This window comes from Manis pentadactyla, chromosome 19 (assembly GCF_030020395.1).
Source record: "Manis pentadactyla isolate mManPen7 chromosome 19, mManPen7.hap1, whole genome shotgun sequence".
Lineage (NCBI taxonomy): Eukaryota > Metazoa > Chordata > Mammalia > Pholidota > Manidae > Manis > Manis pentadactyla.
This window is the reverse complement of record NC_080037.1, coordinates 6,527,977-6,551,348: the sequence shown is the minus strand read 5'-3', so window position 1 is coordinate 6,551,348 and position 23,372 is coordinate 6,527,977. Positions and strand designations below refer to the sequence as shown.

Here is a 23,372-nt window from a genome sequence, read left to right as displayed (position 1 = left end):
TAATGTACAGCATGGTGACTATTGTAAATAATACTGTATTACATACTTGAAAGTTTCTAAAAGAGTAGATCTTAAAAGTTCTCATCACAAAAATACATCTTGTAACTGTGTATGATGAATGTTAACTAGGTGGTTTATGGTGATCATTTGTGATGCAAATGTGATACAAATACTGAATCATTATGTTGTACACCTGAAACTAATTATGTTGTACACCTGAAACAGTTATGTTATATATCAGTTACATATTAATTTTAAAAAGGAAGACGTCAGATAAAGGACTTTTCTTCCATCCATTAAAGTATACTTAAACTCCAGTTAAAAATAGTTACTCAGAGTCAAGATAATGTGTAGAGAAAGGTATACAATAGAATCTGTTTTTCTAGGATTTGCTTAATTGCCTTCAAATTGATATGTGGTTTGGTCTTTCTCCAGAAAATGGAATGACTCCAAAGAAAAAAATTCACATGAATTCCAAACCTTCGATTCAGCCCAAGCCTTTATTACTTCCAGCAGCACCCAAGGCTCAAACAAACCCCAGCGTCCCAGCAAAAACCATCATTATTCAGACTCTACCAACACTCATGCCATTGGCAAAGCAGCAGCCAATTGTCAGTATACATCCTGCATCCACTAAAGGTACCTGATGGAATCTAAGGCCGTGTATGTTTAATCAGATCTAAGGCTTGTGTTACAGGATTTGTTTTAATACAAGTTATAATTCCTGAGCACATGGTGTGTATCAGAAATTGTCCTTGGTTTTGAGGAAATCACAGAGATGACTAATATGTGGTTCCTGTCCTAACAAAGGAGATAGGTGTCCAGATCAATTACATCTGACAGTTTTTTTTTCTTACAGTTTTAATTATGGAAACAACTGTCTGTAAGTCTTGTGGTTTTATTTAACTATTTGTAGTGAAGAAGAAAATCTGGGAAACTTTCTTGGTACCATTTTATTCTGAGATTTCTGTGTCTGTGACCTTTTTTATTTTTAAGAAGACATTAGTATTTAAAGTAACACGGTCCATTTCAGGTCTTTTAGGTATATTTTGCCAATAGATTCAGGTTCTTAATCTCTGTGGAGGCAGTGTGATTAGTAAACGTGATCTGGAATAGGTTTAGGAAGAGACCTGAACTCTGTCATTAGCTAATTAAGAATGTGAGTGTTGCTATATTTTATCCACCAGATGGCCTCACATACTTGATTCTACAAGAAGTTGAGAATTGAAAGTTCAGGTTTGAGGATTTGGTACTGTTCAGATACAGGAATCCCTTACACATAGTGATCTCTCAGGTGGATACTCAACGTTGTGCTCATACTGACGTGTACACCTGTGTACAGCATTCTTCCCCTGGATTTAGCTTGTTGGCATCAAGTAGGACTAGGTGTTAATAGGGCACGGGGTTGCAAATAAACGCCAGTGTCACATTTGCTTTTACGCATCTATTTCTGGCTATGGATTGTCACCTCATTGCTCTGGAGCATGGTTTTAGTGAGAGCAAGGCCGTAAGTTTGATTTCCAGGTGCTCTGTTACCTTCTTCTATCTCATGGTCATAGAAAATATGATGACATGGATAAAAAGAAAAATTAGGTGAGAGAGTGGATGGATCAGTGAGAATCCATCAGTCAATCCCTACCAAATACCCAAATGTGAAATACCTGTCTTCGTGGTACAGGGTCAAAACTGCTGCCTTTTTTCACATGAAAGATAGCAGTCTTGTAGAATGGGTGTTCTTGTGGTCTGTGAGTGGATGTTGAATGTTCATGAACTCCTTGAAATAAAATGCAAAATTTAGCATGTGCTTGTATGTGGATTTTTCTACAGATCGTCTCCCAAACTTTCATCAGGATCTCAAAAGGGTCTGTCTGTGTCTTGAACTTGTGCAAGACCTCATTGTGGTTCCCTAAGCTATTCAAACATATAATAAGCAAAAGTTTGACATTAATATGACTACAGTTTAAAGCAAGGAATATCCTAAGAATTTGCTCTTAGCAGACCATTGGGTGCATTTGAATGATAGAAGCCAGAACAAACTGTTCTTTTCTGAGTAGTTTATCAGTTTCAGAAACCTGAATCATACGTTACAAAGAACTTCACTGCTCTCCCATTATCTGAAGACAGAACTTATTTTGGGGAGCATAAAGCACTTGTCTGTTTTTTTTTTGGTTATCATTAATCTACAATTACATGAAGAACATTATGTTTACTAGGGTCCCCCCTTCACCAATTCCCCCCCACAAACCCCATTACAGTCACTGTCCATCAGCGTAGTAAGATGCTGTAGAATCACTACTTGTCTTCTCTGTGTTGCACAGCCCTCCCCGTGGCCCCCCCCACTATACATGCTAATCGTAAGGCCCCCTTTCTTCTTCCCCACCCTTATCCCTCCCTTCCCACCCATCCTCCCCAGTCCCTTTCCCTTTGGTGACCGTTAGTCCATTCTTGGGTTCTGTGATTCTGCTGCTGTCTTGTTCCTTCAGTTTTTCTTTGTTCTTACATATGAGTGAAATCATTTGGTACTTGTCTTTCTCCGCCTGGCTTATTTCACTGAGCATAATACCCTCCAGCTCCAAGCATTTGTCTGTTTTTATAGTACAATCTAGAGAGGTGTATTGTTATACAGATTTAAGTGTATGTCTTCCAATTGTTTAAGAATGGAGGGGGAGGAAGAAAGAAAATACAAGAGGAATTTTTATAGCTAATCACTGGTATCAGTAGTAAATATTTTACCAATAATTTTACTAAACATTAAAAAAAGAAGTAAGGTTAAGTTCAAATTCTCTAGCCTGGAATGTAAAACCCATCCTGGTTTGGCTCCAGTTTTGGTTTCGAACTTTCCATTATAATTCACTCTTTTCTGTAAACTTCTTCTAGCCCAACTATTGGCCATTGTCCCTTGAATTCTCGTTTTTCCTAGTTTCTTGGCTCGTACCATTCTCCCTCTTGGAAACAACTTCTGCTAACTTCTACATCTAAGTCCTGTACATCTGTTAAGACTGTTAGAAGTAGTGTGGGTGAGAGATGATGAAAGTCTGGAATGTCAGTGAAAATGGAGCGCCAGGGTAGAGAGCAGAGATGTTAAAAAGTGTTGAGTCATAGGGCTTGGTAATTGGATGGTGTGGAAGGGGGCTGGTTAGAGAGGAAAGTAGCCTGTTTTGGGCTTTTGGGGTAGATGGTAAGTGCAAATCCTTGAAATGGCGGGCAGAGGTGGAATAACTTGCCCCAGGTCATTCTGCCTGCGAGAGGTAGTCAGACCGTGAGGCCACGTGGTCTGGCTCAGCTGTATGTAATTAAGTCGCTAATACCACCTTTAAGAAAACCCTGAGATGTGGTCCTTGATCTTAAGAATTTTGTCTAATTGGGGAGTTAACAAATTTATATAGTCCCAAAATGCTTTGAGCAGTGTTTAATTTTGGGGGGGTCTTTTTATTGTAATTTTTGAACTCAGAAGATGCAGAACACTGTTCCCAATAATGCTCTCTTCAAAGTAATGGTTTGAGTCAGTGATTCTCAACCTGTAGGCTGGACCTTGGGGTGTGGGTGGTAGGAGTGAGAATCCGGGCATTTCGCAAGGTGTCTGAAAACCCTTACTTGTGGCAAGCGTGTTCTGTAGACTGAATAAATGATTGTTTCATGTATCTTTATACTGCTGTTTTTCATTTTTGTGGCTATACTTCTGTACAAACAACAAATTCATTAAAAATCATTACTAAATTCTTAATATCTTCTCTTTTCATGTATTTTTCTCAATCTGCAGAATCTGAAAGGATAACCATGATCATCTTGGGTGACATGATATTTTTTTATATTAAAAAATACTACTTATTTTCAGGGTGGGAACCCTTGGTTTAAGTTTTACATTATGATGAGTATGTCTTTTTATAGTACCAGATTGACTATAATTTCTTAATACGTGTTTTTAAAAAACCTAACATGTGGTCATATGCTGTTTATTTTATTACTTATTTTTACTTGCGTATTTATATCTACTTATGAGTCATTTTGCCATTTTATAGTTTGTATGTCATAAAAGAAGTTATTCCAGTGGGAAATGAGAAGATAAAAATGTAATCATTTACACCCAAGTAAATTGTATATATGGCAAATTTTTGAAATTATATTTAAGTCTTCCTTACTAATTTGCTAATTTATCTGGGATAAAATGCTACTGAATTCTTTTAGTATGCTTTTTTGAGGCCATCTGAAATAAAGACTGATTTTACAGAAGTGATTTTTTTTTTTAAGCTAAGACAGATGTTCTTAACAGGTGTTCTGAAACATTATTGTGAGTTTTAGTTTTCCTTGATCCTTTGATATCTGAGCTCAGTTTTTTATGGGTCATGTTACACTGTCTGAAAGTACAGTGCTTTTTTTTCCTTAATGAAGAACTATAAATACATAAGAAATTTTAGTTGCCAGTTACCGTAGCACCTTTATTTTGCTGGGCAGGCTCAAGCAGCCGTGGATGTTAGGCGAGGCTTTCAGCACCGTATAAAAGTGGTCAGATCTGAAAGGAAACACTCAGTAGGGAAGTAAAAGTTTTAATAGGCCAGTGTTATGAGTTGGTTGAATCTTCTTTAGGTTAATAATACTAATTCTCCTCAGATTAGCATAATTTTGAAATAATGTTAAATGTGAAGATCAAGAAAAGATGGGAGGCTATTTGGGGTCGGGGAGTTGGTATCTCCAGATGATTTTAAATTACAGATTTATGTTTTCTGTGCCTCTTGGCTAAGAATTCACCTCAAATGGTTTTAACACTTTTGGTATTTGTAGCTCCCTGTTCTTCCAAGTATTGAGTTGCTGAATCTCTTGTTCATATATTTTTGGTGTTGTGTTTATTTTCTAGGTCCACTTTAACTTAAAATATATGGTTCCCTGTGTTTAGTATAAATGGTTTGTTATTTATAATATGAAAAATCCTTTGAGCACTATTAAATCTCAGAGGTTAATACTAAGAGAAATCTATGAATAACTTAGCAAATTTGATAGGCATATAGTGAAGAATAAAAGAATGGAAATACATTGTTAATGATAACTTCAGAGGGAAGGAATTTAATTGGTTTCCTTAAACATGCAGCAACACCAAAGCAACAGAAGCCAGCATGGGTGCAGCTGCTCTCGGTCTTCATCGGTGGTCTCAGGTGCGTCAGTGTGATACCACCTATTACACCTGCAGAAGAGACCAGAACGTCAGGCAGCTCCCCTGCCACAGTGGGCACGTGCCCTCTGATGCCTTTTCCTTTTTCTCTGCTGTAGGTCAGACCATAGTGCTCTCTCCGCCTCCTGTGGTGCAGCTCCAGGCACCTGCAGTTCTGCCCTCGCCCCGGCCCGTCCTCGCCGTCGCAGGGGGAGCCACACAGCTACCTAACCACGTGGTGAACATAGTACCATCTCCAGTGGCGAGCAGCCTGGCAAATGGAAAACTTGCTGTGACTAAACCTGTCCTACAAAGTACCGTGAGAAGTGTAGGTTCAGATGTAAGTTTTGAAACTTAGTGCTTTATTAGTACCTGATTTAAAACACAAAAACAAAACAAAACACCCTTTTCTCTTGTCGCCTTGTATTTGTGTTTTTATAGTTTATTATAGTGCATGAAATAAAAGAATGTGCTGAAATTGTACATCCAGTCTTTGGTGGAAAATAACAGTCAGGCTTTTTATGTTAGAATCTAAGGGAAAAGGTTTTAAAAAGTCTGAAGTGGTTTGACGAAAAGTGACGTGTGCGTCCCTTCCTCTGCCCCTCCTGTAGAACTCTCTCATCACGTTCTTCAAGCCCCTCCCTCAACCCGGTCGTACACTGGTGTTTGACAGGATTCTCTCAGGTTTCCTGATCAGAACGTTGTGTCAACTCCCCAGATGAGAGTCTGTAGACAACTTGTTAGTCAGGGTTTATATTTAGCTGCTCTCCTGACTTATTAAAGGGCTTCCACCGCTGCATTATGGTGACTTGCTGTTCTTAGGAATTCTGGCTCTTAAAGATCATTTGGTACTTTCCCATCTTTGTAAAGCTTCAAATTTTCTAGCCTGTTCTGTAGGGATTTTTGTAATTTATGAATCACAAAGTTTCCTAAAATCTGTCGCTCACTAAAGTCAGTTATAGCCCTTGCTTCCTTTAAAAGTGATACAGAATACCCAGTGTTACTTATTAAACAATAATTGAACTTCATGGGCTTAAAGTTTAGTGGAAGTTAAAGTCAAATAATCCAACAGTGGATTCTCTAAAATTATGGTTGGTAAAGTAAACCCAATATGTTTCCTTTAAAATAAAGGTGGATATTATTGGTTGTTAATACTGCTACTTTACATTTTGTTTAGGTATTGCAAAGTACTTTTAAAATCCTGTGAGTCAGTCAGGTTGTTCATCAGACTACTGTCTGATCTACCATAATTTATTAACTAGTAGTCAGTAGTCTAAAACATTTAGCTGTGAAATTACTCCACTGTTGCCTAAATACAACCAAGTAATATCACTCAGCAATGTTGTAAAACCATTACAAAGGAATATTACCTAGTGAAAGTAGGACATTGAAGTTTTACAATAATTCTCATAGTTTATATAGGCTTTTAAAACAGTGCATGCCAACATCTGAAGGAAGAAAATCAGTGTAGTATGAGAACAGACATGGATAGTAGAAGATAAAGCTTGACTATTGTGCTAATTTATTTTGAGGACTAGAAAAGATAAACACAGTGCTTGTGGCATAATGGGCACTAACACATAGTATGTGTTTCAGTCAGAGATGAAATGATACGGTGCTGGAATTTGCTTTAAAATACTCTGGGGAGGTGATGGGCACAGGATAGAGGAAACAAGATTGGCAAGATGTTGATAATCATTGAATTTGGGTGTGTAATATTTCTCTCGTTTTGGTGTATGAAAAATTTCCACAATAAGTAAATGAACAATAATAACCAAAATCCAAGAATATTCCATGATACTTTCAATTAAAAAGTTGTACAGTCAATAAAAAGAGACTGTGTTTTTCATAGGACACTAAGAAGTATAAGCATTGATGAAAGAGGACTTTTTTAACGATCCCCTAAAATTTCTTCTAATAGTCTTCAGGAATTTGAATGTTTATTTTGTAATACTCCCAAATGGAACTAACAGAAAATATTCAAAGTTGTCTATGTAAAATATGTCAGGACATTTAGGATATTTATTATGAAATATTTTAGATATGAGAAAAGGTAAAAACTTATTAGAACTTAAAAAATATAGACTAACAATAGTCAGAGTTGTAAAGATACTAACATAATCTTAGTCTGCATTCTCAGACTTAGAACGTCTGATCATGGCACAGTTCAGAGGAACCCAGCCGGGACGGGAAGGAAGTCTGGAAACCACGTAGGCAGAGGAATGGTTTAAGGGTTGGGGTGATTCAGTGAACTGAAGAAGATAAGTGGATAAGCAGAGAAACTAGAACAGGAGATATCTTCTAGGAAATGAAGGTTTCATGTGGAAAACAAGATAATTGTTCTTGGTTATTCCAGAGGACTCAGCAGGTACAGGTAAATTATTGAAAGTTCTTCTTCTAATCCTAAGATATAGAGATTATATTTAAAATCCAGAGGAGGAGTTTTTTTTCTCCTTTTTTCTTCAAGGCTTACTGTCTAAATAAAGAGCATCTTATTGTTGGCAGTCATCATTGTATGCTCCTGACCTGTTTTGTAATCTCTAAAGCATTTCAATTACTTACTTGTTGGCCTTTTTAACCAGACGTCCTTTATAAAAGTTCTCTGGTGTGAAAAGACCATGTTCTGCTTTTGCACTCTTAGGAGTGCTCTGTAAATTTGGTGAATAATTAACTGATGAAATCTCAGTCAACATTGAGGAACTGGGGCATATGTGAGATGGAAAAGAATTGAGCCATCATTTTTCTCTTCTTTGGGACAATATTTATTAGCTAGCATTCTTACTCAAAATTTAGAGGTGACAGATTGCAAAGGAAAGGTTTAAATACTCCGTGTCTGGTTGCAAGACCTGAAGAAGATGAGAATAGATTCTCTAGTCAACCTGCATCCAAGTTTCTGTGCTGATTTTTCCTCGGCTAGAACATCAGGAAGTGAGCCAAGCCTTTTCAGTATGAGTTTTCTGGTTGTGGTTTTGACTTAATGTTTATTTCAAGTGAAGAAACATCAGTCTGTCCTATCAGCTAGCCAAGCCACTCAGGAACCCAAAGTAAATCTGTTCCAGTAGCCGCAGAAAACTTTGATCTCCTCATATAGCCTGCTGTGTTCGTGACTTGGTTGACCTTAGTAGTGCATGTTTGTTAGACTTGAGTCTTCTTAAATTAGGATACATTTCAATTAGGATAATAAATTTCTGACTCAGAATGGCCCAAACGAAAAAGATGTCATGTCACCTTCTGTGCTTTTAAACCAAAAGTGTGGTGAAAAACATTGTTAGAAAAAAAAAGAAAGAAGTATATCAATCTTTTGTGGTTTTCTAATGCTGATGTGTCTTCTTTTTCCCTCCCTTTGTTGTTCTTTTGCTGACTAGTTCCACTCTGTAGAGGCCTGCTGCTGCCATAAGTAACGGTTTTAGCATACCATATTCTGTAAACTGCATTAAGTGCCACATTTTATGTTATGAAACAGTTCGCCTGGTTCAAATTATAATCTCAGTCTTCCTGCCTTTTGCTGGTAAATCTGTTCTGTTAAACTCTTGGAAACCTCACCTAAGTTTTCAAGAAATATGGTTGCCTTTTGGCTCTGATCCTGATGGAAAAAATGAACCCGGTCTCTCATTTCAGTGTGGAAATTCCCTTACAGTTTCTTAGTAAATGGCAGTCTTGGAACTACAACGTTGCCTTCATGCTTATCTTTCTTTAAAGGGCCGTTGAGTGTTGCCAGGCAAAACTGAGTGGCTTGGCTAGAAGATAGGACAGACTGATGTTTCTTTACTTGAAATAAGTAAAGACAAGCATTCTGTTTCAGTCTGTACTTCCACTTCCACTACCCATCACACTTCCATGAAGTTAGGAAACATTATGGCCCTGGTCTTAAGGCTGTGGAGTTACATTGTTTTGGTTAATGGGGTGAAACATCAGGGGGGAAAAAGTGGTGAAACTACATTCTACATCTTCCACAGTGAGCCAGGGTGGAGCAGAAACCCTTAAACCTCAGTCAGTCTGTGGGAACAGTGGGAAGAAAATGACCGGGACCTAGGGCAGAACTAGAAATAACATCAGATGGGAGGCTGATGAAGGGGTGCCGGCCATACTGACAGAATGCCCCGGGTCTTCCTCTTAGCCTGCTCACCCCACTGAGTATCTTCCAAACCCTTGATTACTTGGCACCCTGTTTCTAATTTGCATAGTGACCGTGACTCCTTCACCCCAGTCCCTGGCCTTTGGGAGTCCCTGCCCTGTGTCATTAGCCACCAGGAAAGCCAGGTGCAGGGGGGAATCTCTTCCCACTGGCCTGCAGGTGTTAGAAATGGTATGAAGGGGATCACCCTGGCATACCAAATGGAACTTTGTATTTCTTTTCTTTGGAGACAGTGTTACACAGTTTAAGTTCAAGATTTCAGGTAGAGTTAGTGTTGTGAGCATGGATGCCGCACACACAGTGTTCCTTTATTGCAGTGGATGGATGCTCAGCTTTGGGAATCTACTATGTTTACAGCAGGCAGTAAACAAGTTTCCTCATTGTCCAGACGGAGACATTCCCTCATCTCTCAACATACAGCACCAAGAAATGGCCTTGGTAGAGAGTCGCCAGGGCCTTGTTTTCTTGGTCTACCCAGGAAGATGGATAATAGCATGACTCACAAAAGACTTCTAGAGGAGTATCTTGCAAGAAAAATACAAATCTAAAATAATCTGTTTACAATTCAAAGCAATGCAGAGAAACTCTTAGAAACATGGAGAGTGCCTGTGTTCTAGTTCAGAAAAAAAACCTAACCTCTTACAGGCACGTAAGCTGCTTGTTTTATCTGTAACGCCCAAAAGTAGGTCCTCTGTTGGGTCAGAGTGTGAGCTGAGTGTTCCCAAATGGTGGCTAGCTTAGACCTAAGAAGATAAACCATGAATAGATACTTTTTAGTAACTAAATTCTTCAACAACAGAGACCTCGAAATCATTTTATTTCTTTAGGCTGTGAAGTAGAGGAATCCATCAGAACAAATTCAACAGGAAGGATTTGAAAATCTCAAAAGCTACCCAGATTTTATTAGAAAATTACTTCGGTGCTGACTGCTTCTTGGCTTTACTGCTACCAGGGACTGCAAAATAAAAGAAAAACAAGCTTTGTTCAAATACTTGCAGTTTCTCTTTAGATGAAGGTTTGGGGCTTCTCAAAATTTACTTTGAGTAAAGACTTTGGCAAATAATTTCATTTGTGGTTACAGGAGCTTTGGAAAGGGAAGTGAGCAGAAGGGGGTATGTTTCTTCTTTTTTCTTTCCTGACATATTACGTTAGGCTGGGTTTATGTTGTTGGCAACCTAAGCATTCCCTAATCTATGTTTTTGAGTTTAGCATCTTGATAAGGTGAATAATTATTTTTAAAGGATGCTGGTTTATATCCTAATAAATAATTAAATGTTCCTCTCTCCTTGCTCTGATCTCCCTTCCTGCTTCCTGTCCTTGGAGACTAATTCTAAGGGGACAGTCCTCCCATGCCCCAGATGCTTTCTCGCAACTGGGTTCCCCTGCCCAGGAGCAGTCATCATTAGTAGCTTTTTGTGCATTCTTCCTGAGACAGTTCATTAATACATATTTATAGTTTTACCTATTTATCTGTTTTACAGAAATGGTAACAGACTATGCCTGCTGTCCTGCACCTTGCTTTTCTCAGTATCTTAGAGATCTTTCTGTATCACTACGCAAAAAGTTTCTTACTCTTTTCATAACTGCCCGGTGGTCTGTTTCATAGCAGTGCCATAATTAGTAATTATGTAAGATTTTTGCAGTTTTTTTCTTTATCAGTATTTCTCCATTGAATAACTTGGTACTTACTTCGTTTTGTTCATGTGCTAGTTTCTCCTGTAGGAGAAATCCCGAGAGTTGGAAGGAAGGTACTTTTATATTTAGGTAGGTACTACCAAATGGCCCTCCATAGGGATAGTTCTGATATCTTCTTCCACGTTCAGGGTATGAGAGTGCTGCTCACAAGGCTTCTCAGTGGGAGCCCATGGACATCCAGTGTTTCTATAAACATTTCCCCTTTTCCCCATCTTACCCCTTTCCTCAAATAATATTTTGTATCACTTTGTGTGCATGTGCATTTGTCTGAGAGAATCTGTAGCTTCCTATGTAGTCTTTCTATTCTTTTACATATTTTCATTGAGATGAAATTCACATACCATAGAGTTCATCCTTTTAAAATCCTTTTAAAATTTAGTGATTTTTCAGTATATTTACAGACTTATGCTTCCATCACTGCTGTCTAATTCCAGAACATATTCATCACCTTAGAAAGAAATTCTATACGCATTAGCAGCTATTCTTCATTCCCCTCTTCTGCTCAGCCCCTGGAAACCACATATAGACTTTTTGTCTGTGTGGAATTGTCTGTTCTGGGCACTGCATGTCAACAACATTAAACATGATGTCATCTTTTGTGTATGACTTCTTTCATTTAGCATAATGTTTTTGAAAATCCATATTGTAACATGTATCAGTACTTACTCCGTTTTATGGCCAAAAATACTCCATTGTTTGGACATACCAAATTTTGAATTATCTATTCATCAGTTAATGGACATTTGGGTGGTTTCTACTTTTGGCTGTTATGAATAAAGCTGCTTTGAACATTTGTGTTCAAGTTTTCATAGGTTTTTAAAGACCATTTTTAATAGATAAGGAGTACTTATAAATTAGTGAGAAAATCCAAGTTAATGACCAAAATATGTGAATAGATAATTCACAAAGGGGAGTGGCAAATTTTTTCAATGAAAGTATCAATGGCTATATATTTTTGAAGGAATATGCCCTCCAAAAGATTACAGTTTTAAAAGTATGTGAAAGAATATTAATTGTTAATAGAAAAGAACTTTTGACTGGTTAAAACTAGTTAAAGAATAATAATCTAGGATTTAAAATGTTGTGATTAAAATTTTCTGTGGTTCATACCATCCTTCATTATAAGTTCTGGAAAGTATCTTTACATCTTTCTTAATAATTCCCTGCCATTATGTGTATAGCCCTGTGTGTGTGTATATATATGTATATTAGGTTTATGGTAATAACTTCAAGTTTTAATAAGTTACAAAAACAAAAATAACACAAAGAATACCCACATACCCAGATTCACCTGTTGTTAGCATTTTACTGCATTTGCTTTATTAGTTCTTTATCTGCCTGTCTGTCCATCCACCTGCACACCTACACATACACATTTTTTTCCTGAACTGTTTTAGATTACCTCCCAGTCCTTTACCCCTAAATGTTTAAGTGTGTATTTCCTCAGAATAGGGATATTCTCTTACATACCCACAGTACAGTTATCAACTCGCTAGATTTACATTTATAAAATACTTTAATCAACTGTTAATATTGCAGTTTTGTCAGTTGACGTACCTTTCACTGGATTTTTTTCCCCTCCAATCTAGGATCCAATCTAGGGGCCAGATACTGCATTTAGTTGTCATGTCTCTTTAGCTTCTTTTAATCTGGAACATTTCCACAGTCTTTGTCTTAACACTTTTAAAGAATTCAGCTCTTTTCTAATACAGTTTTGGTATGTATTTCACAATTGCATTGAATTATAAATGATTTATTTTCACATAATCCTGTTTAATCCTTGTGAAGTGGGCATTATTTATTCCCATTTTATCATTGAAGGAATCAGCTGGCTAAATGTTTTAGCCAAGGCCATATTGCTAAGATGGCCAATGTGATAAAGTGCTGTGTGCCAGTGCGTAACTTACAGATACTCACTTTCAACCTCCTAAAGGCCCTTTGAGGAAAACGATGGATACAGAGTGAGGAACAGACTGAGAGATCTCTAAGAAGTGTGAATTGGATTTTTATTCTTAGGCTCTGTTCTTCTGCTTCTGCACTGATTAAATGAGATTTCCAGATTTTGTCTGTTTCTGTTTTCTTAGTCTGACTTTACATTTGAAATCTGTGAAAGAAGGAGCTGGGATGCAAGCAGATACTTTCAATATTGCTTTAGTTGCACAGTTTATCTGAGTAGCTGGGAGGCACATTGTTGATGGAACTAAGAATTTTTGCTGAAACTTCATGTGTATGGTAACATGGTTACAGAGAGCCTTCATGGCTCTTACTCACTTGATCCTCACTGCAATCGTTTGACCTGCTATACTGAGTTAGGATTCAGGCCTAGGCCTTCTCTCAGTCCATTACTCTGTGCCCCATTAATGGGGCTTTACTTTCAAGGCAGCCCAGATGCAGTGCAAACTTCAGATTACCTACATCTTGAAACTTGCCCCTCCCTTTCTTCTCCCACTGTAAATGTACTTCCTTAAATGTTAAAAATTTTGAGCAGATGGTTTTAAGTCTTTAGAGACTAAGTCTAAAGATTGACCTTATTTGAACAACTCATCGAGATCAAAACTTACGGAGTAAAGCTCATCCACAGTTTATGAGACAGTATGTGGTAGTACATGTTTAGCATCAGTACTAGAACCATTTTGCTTTTGGGCAGGAGACCACCTTTGGGTGATGAGTGGCTTTAAGCTTTTTCTCCACAATCCACAGCAGGAAATGTATTTTTACATCTCTCTCAACACACACAGTCAATGAAACAATAGATTAACTCTTACTATATATAAAGCATTCTGTTTTATTCTATCCTTTGCTTTTCTGTTGAATATTTTTAAGGCTGTTGTTTTCCAGTAAATTTATTAGACTACCCAATTTTAGGGTGTAGTAGTTACATAACCTCTATTCTGATCCAACTCCCTCTTCTTAGTAATGTGTAATAAGACCAGGAAAAGGAAGTGATTTTTTTAAAGATCTTCCAGTTAATTCATTGCAGTGTTGGAGCAAGAATTAAGGACTCCTGGCTTCCAGTGTTGTATGTCTTTTAATGACTTAAATTACTATTAGTCTTACATAGCTACACAAAGTATTTCTAGGGACCCAGGAAGCAGAGGAATCAGTAGCTGAAGGCAGGAAAGTGCTGTGAGGACCTGTGAGGGTCCCTCTGTTCTCCAGTGAGCTGCTCCCACAGTGTGGCTTTCTTAACAGCGTCTGGTGGATATGGCTTTTTGCCTCTCTACCAGCTCTTCTCTCCCTTCACTTAGAAGATGAGCTTGGATAGGGCAGCCAGGACCTACATGCAGTCCAGCAGGGATTTTGTGTCTTCCTTTTCCTGGAGGTCACACGCATGTCAGAAGGCATTCTTCATTCAGAATAGAAAGAATGAATTTGCAGGTGAAAATTATTTCCTTGCCTGTCAGTTAACTGGCTCAGGTTGTCAGCAGTGAAGGTGCTTTAATTTTTGGTGAGTAGGAACTGGTTATAATGCTAGTATGTGTGTGCACACGGGCACACACACACGCTTACTAGAAGGGGTAAAATAAAATTTTGGCTTTCTGTAGGAAATTTGAGAAGGCAGAGGTAGGATAAGTTGAAATTTTCCCTTCTGCTTTAAACAATGTTATGAGAAAAAAAGAGTACAGAAGATTCTTAAGAGAAAACAAAATATTTATTTGAATGCTTAAAATAAGGTTGCTACAGATTAAATTTGCCAATGATTTTTTAGCTGTATACATTTTTTATGTTGTACTTTATAAATATACTTACTATGACATGCAATAATGTTAGGTAAATTAGAAGAAATGTATAAAAATTTACTACTTTGGCTTTTAAATCAATTTCAAATAGACAAAGTTTACTTTTTCTTGAACTGAAAACTTCTGTCTGATATGATGAAAAAGTTAATTGGTGACAGTTTCTGCTTCACAACATCAATTTAGAGGGAAAGATTCAGTTTAGAGGGAAAGAACTGATAGAAAGATGTGCAATAAACCAGTGATCAATCCATCCATAGTTTTCAGAATTTGATCTGGCTTGAGTTTGTGTGAGCTGTTGGACTATATTTCTTTGCATTAAAATATTCTAATATCTTTTATTTATAGCCAGTGAAGACTTCAAAGCTCATTTCTCAGCAACATCATAGAATCAAGGGTCTAAAGAGTCTGTTTTATTTGTAAGAAGAGCATCCTATATTATAGTGTTTATCAGCCAATAACTTTTAAAAATAAAAAACAAAATGCAAACAGACTTGGAATTTTGACTCTTAAATGAATCCAGCCTTCAGGAAGTACTTGTCCTAGCTGCCTTGTTGGTATAGCAGGGAGTGCAGCAGCCTTCCAAAAAGTACCTGGCCTTCTGTGAACGTTCTCCTTTCTTATAGTCAAACAAATGTTTATTTAACAAGAAAACACCACATCTTGTGGTGCAGTGACACTGTAGGGAGAGTATTTTGCAGCTGTGGGGTTTTCTTTTTCCAGAGCATAATAGTTGGGAAAATTGTCTGAAGGCCAGATAATCAGAAGCAGGAACTAGCCAGCTGCTCATTCATTTCACTCATGTTAAATCATCTGATATGCCCCGTAAGAGAGAGTTGTCAGTTGATTAATGGGCCAGAGTATTGATTTTATGTTTTCAGACTGCTAATAGAGGAGATTAAGCTTCCAGATAGAAGCAGTTCCATAAGCCTGCCTTTTCAGACTGGCACGTAATTAAAGTAACAGTTCACTGAGCTTAGACTTCAGCACTGTGATGCAGGACATCGGATTTGGAATTTAAAAGCAGTGTAGAGCCAGGTGTAAGGAGCACTGGGCTTGAAGTCAGCTGTCATAAGTTCTAGCCTTGGCTCTTCTACTCTAACAGACTCAAATGATGAAGCTTATTTTAAAGAATTTTGAAAAATTTAATGATTTCAACAAGAGGAGATTGATTAAATGTATCATGGAACATCAGGATAATTGAAGTACTGTGCTGCCACTCTTACTGCATGTCAAAGATGATCGTGATATATCGTGTGTGCAAAACTCAGTCTGCAACACAGTAATTACACTGTAATCCTTTTCTTCTTGTAAAATGTCTCCCCCAACAGAACAAAACGAAACACCACAGCATGTGTGTTTAGTCTGAAACTCATAATTTCTTTGCCTAGAAATTCAGAATAATTTAAATGTTATATATTCAGATAGCTGAAGATGGCTTGCTGAGATGTAAAGCTGGAACTCTGTGCTTGGTCATTCCTGTGGGTTTCATTTACTATTATTGTCTTTATCCTTTGTATTTACTGATAGCACTGAGTATTTATTTTCAGAACTACTATATTGTATCTTTTTCTATGGGAAGAAATGAATGTTTGGTCCCAGGTGGTTTTCATTTCCTTAGTATGAGGCATATGCACTGACAGCCTTTGAAACTTTAATGCTATGTAATATGCAGGTGCTCTTACTGTTTATAGAAAAACCTAATCCTTGTTTGAAATTTATTAAATGGTGCACCATCTGTAAGCCTCCCAAATTCCATAGATTAATTAGCCTTTAAAGTAAGGTTGCCTTTTATCTAACTTTTAGTATAAACTCTTCATCTGGGAACTTTCTCTTTTATGTGCTTGTTCAGTGTTGTGTGTACTTCAGCACCTAGTATTAAGTTTAGTTACGGACACTGGCATTCTCGGTAACCATGAAGATCACTGAGAATAACAGTAGATTGAACAAAGTGGCATTGTCCAGAGAACGGTTTGAAATTTATGAGTAGTCAGTCCTTCATGACTTTGCCACTGCTGTGTGCGTGTGTGTGCATGTGTTTGTAGCATTATTGAAAAGTAGGGTAGTTATTCCACAGAGAAATTTTAGAGATGATGGCTATATAAGTCAGCATTCTTAGGAAGTTTCAGTTAAAAAAGAAAACGCACCTTTTTTGGGCATCTCATGGAATGTTGCTTTTTCCTGGTGGGCTCTGATTGAAAGGTTGGCAGCATTTGGGGCCGAGTGACCACTTGGTTGGCTTTAGTGTGTCTTTGTCTCAGGAAATGTAGAACAGAGTGGGAATTGTATTGCTTAAAAGAAATCATTATTGAGTTACTTTGTTTGATTTACTGGTCCCAGTAAGAGTTTTTGAACACTCCTCAGTAGAATGTTTATCTTTTAAAATCCATTATAAAACACATAAAAGTCAGTAATTCGGTCGTCTGTGTACTTAGAGTAAACAATTTAATATTATTTGGTGTTTTTTATGGAGTTAATTTTGCTATATCACCCTCTCTCCCAAATAAATTAGGTTAATGCTGTAACAAATAGGTTCCATAACTTAGTTTAGAAAACATGGCAAAAAATAATTTTGCTCAGTAAGTTTTGATTATGGTCGATATTGTGGGTAATAAACCAAAAAGTAATATTATATGGTTTTGCCTTTTAAGGTATACAGTCTAGCTGGAGAGAGAGAGTTAACATTCATGGAATAATTGAGACCATTAGAGTGTCCCAAGTGTATCTTCCAAACTATAAGGGCATAAGAAATTCAGAGAAAATGAAAACCTGAGTGGTTTCCCATCATTAAGATTTTTGGGGAGTCCTTAGAATTAGGTTACTGAAGGAGACAGCATTCCAAATTTTAATGAACATTATGAACAAGGAAGGGGTTAGGCAAGTGGAGATCATGATGACGTTGGGTATGGTTTAAAGGTTACATGGTTAGGGCAGAGGGTGCCGCTTAGTAGAGGATGGTCACGTGATGCAAGGCCTCAAAAACAAAGGTGGGCAGCTAGGATGTGGGCCTAGCTTGTTTTGCAATAAAGGAGAAAGAGAGAAATGTTTCCGGGGGGAAATTTTCTTCAACATGGTAGACAGGGATAGACTGAAGGCAGTTGAATAGTTAGGAGACCCCTGCAGTAGTGTAGGGGTGTGCCCGTGAGAGCCACCGTGGAAGTAGAGGAAGGGAGTGAGGGGGAGGCTCTTGCTGGGAAGAAACTCCGTCATTAGCATGTCCTCAGTACACATTTAGTGAGTGAAAGGGAGGCTGAGAGAGGGAGTGGATACAGAGAATGAAGGAGAAATAAACTAATAGTTACTTCTATAAGAACTGAGAGATACTGACTAGTGAGAGCAGATGGACAGGTAAAAAACATCGAAGGAGAGGGAGATAATGAGTTCAGTTTGTACGTAGTGAATTTGAAGTGATGGTGGCTCTGCAAGTACAAGTGGCCTTATGAATAATTGGATACATAGTTCTGGAAAATAGTTCAGGGACTGATACAGATTTAAAGGTGATGTGTACATACACATATACGTAAGGGCACTTTCTGAGAGGGTTTCTAACGGGAAAATGGGAAGATCTGTAAATAAGCCTTAGCAAACACCAGAAGAAATCATTTTACATTTAGGTTTCATAAGGCCTTATTTAATCATTTGATTTCCGTCTTCTTAAAATTTGAGTAATGTTTGGAACAGTTGGATTAAAAATAATTGTAAAAATCAGTATGTTCTGATCTGATGTGATCTGATTCTCAAATCAGAATATTCTGATTCGTTGCGACTTCTCCTAGATTGCTGTGCTAAGGAGACAGCAGCGCATGATAAAAAATCGCGAGTCCGCTTGTCAGTCCCGCAAGAAGAAGAAAGAATACATGCTGGGGCTGGAGGCACGGTTACGGGCTGCGCTCTCGGAGAACGAGAAGCTCAAGAAGGAGAACGGGTCGCTGCAGCGGCAGCTGGATGAAGTCCTCTCGGAGGTGGGTGCCGGGGAGCGGGCTGCCCTCCGGCCGGCAGTCGGCGCTGTAAACTAAAGCGTGTGAAAGTCTGGCGCTCGGGGAAGGGGCGGTCAGGATGAAGCCCCGGGCAGAGGCAGTGGAGTCGGCGCCCCCACGGCTGCGCGGGAAGTTCCCCTGCCCCCGGTTTCGCCCACTCTTTGCCGGAGCAGTCTCCTTCCTGACTAAAGGTCATAAAGCTCCTAAATAGTCAGGTTTCCCTTTAAATAAAGGAAACGATACAAAAAAATTAATTTTAAACCTTTTTTGGGTCTCCCTGACCACTGATACGCTTTTTGCGTTTTTTGCCCCGCTGGTGCCAATCGGGTCAGTCTCGGTGTTGTTGATGAAATCTGCTGCCCTCAGGCTTTCCCCCGGCAGGGCTGTCCTGCCCGTGCGCACTGAATGGGGCCCCTCTCCGTGCTTCTGCCCTGCCCCGAGCGTATGGGACTATTCCACTATCTTAAGAGGTTTACGAGGCAGGGAAAGGAACTACAGAACTATCTCAGAATTATTTGAAAACCCATACGAATGTACAGTTGTTTAATTCTCTCCTTTTGTGTGAAGGGCAGCGGCAGCAGAGTGGCTGCTCTGCTGTATTTCTTCTCTCCTGCTCCGCCTTTTCTCTCTCTGCTAGAATAGGGAGTTTGGGAAGCTCTGCTCTGATCTTGTGAAAACTGTTATTTCCTCACCTTTGAGTTCATATAACTGGTAAAGAACAGGGGTTTTATTTTAGATGTTTCTTTTTGTGGAGTTGATGTTAGTTTCACTGTATTTAATATGGTCATTTCCTTTAGAACCAGAGGCTTAAAGTTCCTAGTCCGAAGCGAAGAGCCGTCTGTGTGATGATAGTTCTGGCATTTATAATACTGAACTACGGACCCGTGAGGTAAGTGTATAGGTACTTGTTTTGGATACTAATGCTAAAGATGTATATTCTCATTATTTATTATTTTTAGTTCTGGTCTAAGCTAGAGAAAAACAGATTTGTTTGGTTCTTCTTAGAGACAGTATCTAAGTAAGAAGAAGGGAAAGGGAGGAGTGGTTTCTCTTCTTGGTCCTCACCTAGGTCTGGCAGAAAATTCATGCTTGTAATGAAGAGAACCTTAATTTGTCAAACAGGTCACTTGTGGGGCAGAATAGTGACCTCACGAAGATCATGGGCCTTGAAGTCAGACTGCCGGGTTCGAATCCTGGCTCCTCCATTTAGTGACTTTGTTGTCTTAGGCAGGTAACTTAATTTCTCTGTGCTTCACTTCCTTTCCTTTAAAAGGGGTGTTAAAACAACATAACAGTGCCGCCTGCCTCAGTACTGTGACACCTTAGTGTCCGTTCTTACAAAGCTCTTGGGTGGCTTCCTCCCTAGCTAGGAAATGAATGGCTACAGCAAAAATTACCCATTTTTGATTTAGTAGGTTTGGAGTGAGAATCAAGAATCTAAGTAATTTTTAAGCACTGCAGCTGATTCTGGTGCTGGTTTTCAGCTAAGCACAGCTTGAGAAAGGCAGGTTTTAGTCTGGAGTCATAGAAAACTAGAAATCAAGGGGGTCTGTGGAGATCTACTCTTTTATATCCTACTCACCAAAACATATTCCGCACATGAACGAAGTCGGCACCTTCAATGTTGGGGAGTCAATTAGGGGTCGTGCCTTTGAAGATCCCATGATACAGCTGGGAGGAGAGACTTGTGAGGTGATGGATGTAAAAACAGCAGTATGAACAAAGTAATAGAAAAATATATGAATTCCTTGAGGAGAAGGTTCATGTCATATTGATAGATGCTCAAAACATTTTTGCTTGAATGATAGAGTGACAAGGGAAATCCTCTTAGAGGGAGCTGAATCTTGAAGTGTGGTAACAGTTTGCCAGGTGTAAAATACAGGAAAGGCATGTCAAAAAGAGGGAAGTGAAATGCACAATTATGAAAAGGCCCAACATTTTCAGAAAAAAGTGAAAAATTCAGCGTATCTTGTACACGTGGGAGTGTACATGAGGGATGTAGGACTAGAGGTTTTAGTGGGACCAGATAATGAAGGGCCTCATATACTACTATGTGAAGTGAGGTACACCTCAGTTTTTAGTAAGAGGGTAACAATCAGTTTTGTATATATTAGGAAGATGACTCTGGAGGTGGTTTTGAGACTGGACTGGATTGAGGAGAAACTATGGGTAGAGACAGCATTAGGAGACTTGGTGTATGTAAGGCTGTTGATGAGAGTCTGGCCCCAGCCTGTGCTCATGGGAAGGATGGGCTATCTCGATACATCTCTGAGATACACCCTGTGGGGTTTGATGAGCAATAATACAAAGTGGGATGTGAAGAAAAGAAGAAGTTCAAGATAATTCCAAATTTTCTATCTTGAGGGACTGAATGATGATGCTGTCATTTGAAGTAGTAAACAAAAAGGAATAGTTTTATGATGGAAAATAATGGCTTTTATTAGTAGTATGGGAAGTTTGTGATAATGACTGGCTATTGGGAATGACCACGATAGAGAGACAGATGGTAGTGGAGTGGAGGAGATTATCTAAGGAGAACAATTACAGGAAGAAGAGCAGTAAGAATCTGGGGGAAATCAGCATGAACAGTAGATGAACTTAGCAAAAAAAAACCACTTCAGGTAAGGAGGATTAGGGACAGAATCAGAAGAAAATGGTTTTCTGGAGCCAAGGGTGAAAAGAGGTTCAAAGGGGTGTGGGCAGTAGTATCACCTGCTGAGGGCTTGGGAGCCGCAGAAACCTGAGGTGAGAACGTTGAGTTCGGCAGTTAGCAGGCCAGTGGCGATCTTGGAAAGAAGACTTACTAGGGATAGGAGTGCAAACTGCATTAGGCTTAGTTCAGAACTGAAAGGAGTTAATAAATTGAATAATTTCTTTTTTGTTATTAAAACTTTATTATGAAGATTTTTAAACCTATAGAAAATTAAGAGAAAATAGTATAATGAACCACCTTTTACCTATCACTCCCTTCTCTCTTTCCACTTAAGTGTTTTATTTCATTTATGATTTCAAGGAGCTTTTCTCATTGACATTTTTGTTTTATTCTGCCACTTCTCACCAGTTATGATTTGTTACAGAATTTTCTTCCACTTGTCAAAGTTGTGCTTTGTGCTATTATTGTTTCTTATGAATATTATCCCAGATCAGATCTTAGCTCATGTTGTCTAATTCTTTAGTTTTCTCCAGTAGAGTCAAAACAGTGCTCATCCCAAAGCAGGTAAACATCTATATATGTTCCTTTGCTGTTTCTCAAAAACTGTTTTTTAGTTACTCTTTCTTACCTAAGCTATATGAAGTACTCATTTATTTATTCAGTCAGACATATAGCAGATATTTATAAAGCACTTAGTATTTTCTAGGTACACAGCAGGGAGCCAGTAATACAAACATGAATAAAAGTACTAGAAGAGAAGTGGAAGATAGTATGAGAAAGAATTATATGATGTCGTATAAAGTTATGGGCATATTCCTGAAGGAACACAGAAGGAACCAGAAACTCTGTGATGGCAGACACAGTGGCTTTGTGCAGTATCATTTGAAGAACAAATAGAGTAGGATTATGCTGCAGGAGGTGAGGGTGGGGGTGGGGAGGCATCGGGCTGTAGAAGCCCTCCTGAATCAATAGAGATTTGAAAAACAAGACAAGAACAAACATTTACAAATGAGTGAATGATCTTCACTGCTGCTGAGGTGCAGGGGGGATATGTGGGGACGGATCTCATTTCCATGAGGAGATAGATGGATCCATTAGGGAAGGAGGGAGATGATGGTCCCACTTTATCAAGAAAGGTTTGTGTCCAAAAAACTTGATGGATGGTACAAAAAGAGGAATTGAGAATGAGAGAACGTTTAAATGCTTGAAAATCCTGAGGAACAATCAGAGATCTCTATCTGTTTCTGTGTGGAAGGCTTTAGGAACAGAAAGCCAAGAAGTGGTGGGAATATTAGGAACTGTTCTAATTAAAAAAAAAATCTTTCAAGATTGAAGAATAGTAACAAAGAGCTGGAAGGAATGAAGAAATATTGAAGTATCTTAACAAGTTGGAATATCTCTGGACACCAAGCGGGAAATAGGAAAGAAACTGGCTATGAAACTTGTAAATTACAATAAGGAACTATTTCTTCTAGAGAAAATATGGCAAAAAGTGAAATACTAAAGCTAAGAGAGCAACAGTGATTTGAAAGACTGAAACCTGTCTTTGAGCAAAATGTTGGGAATGGAGCTCTTGCCTTATGTGTATTATTCAGAAGCAGTTCTTGATTGAACCCATCATTTGCAGCCTCTTTACTGCAAGACTAGGGATCTCCTCATGACTGGGAGTCTGTCAGAGAGGCAGCAGCTCCTCAACTGAACCTTATTAGTACCACCTGGAAGATTTTTTTTTAAATTTTATTTTGATACTGTTCATGTACAATTACTTGAACAGCATTATGGTTACTAGACTCCCCCTATTATCAAGTCTCCCCACCAACATACCCCATTACAGTCACTGTCCATCAGTGTAGTAAGATGCTCTAGAATCATTATTTGTCTTCTCTGTATATACTGCTTTTCCCGTGTCCGTCCCCCTACACTATGTGTGCTAATCGTAATGCCCCATTTTTCCCCTTATCCCTTCCTTCCCACCCATCCTCCCCAGACCCTTTCCCTTTGGTAACTGTTAGTCCATTCTTGGGTTCTGTGA

At 38.5% G+C, this 23,372-nt stretch overlaps 1 protein-coding gene across 3 annotated transcripts in view; it reads left to right on the top strand.

Annotated features, from left to right (window-relative positions):
* The window catches only part of ATF6 (activating transcription factor 6), a 196,023-nt gene that overhangs the window by 21,202 nt on the left and 151,449 nt on the right, over positions 1-23,372 (top strand). For all 3 annotated transcript variants that reach the window (XM_036922831.2, XM_036922830.2, XM_036922829.2), the window contains exons 6-9: positions 436-639; positions 5,263-5,483; positions 18,487-18,672; positions 19,485-19,576. In XM_036922831.2, coding sequence (XP_036778726.2) covers positions 436-639; positions 5,263-5,483; positions 18,487-18,672; positions 19,485-19,576 — 703 coding nt within the window. The remainder of the gene's footprint in view (positions 1-435; positions 640-5,262; positions 5,484-18,486; positions 18,673-19,484; positions 19,577-23,372) is intronic.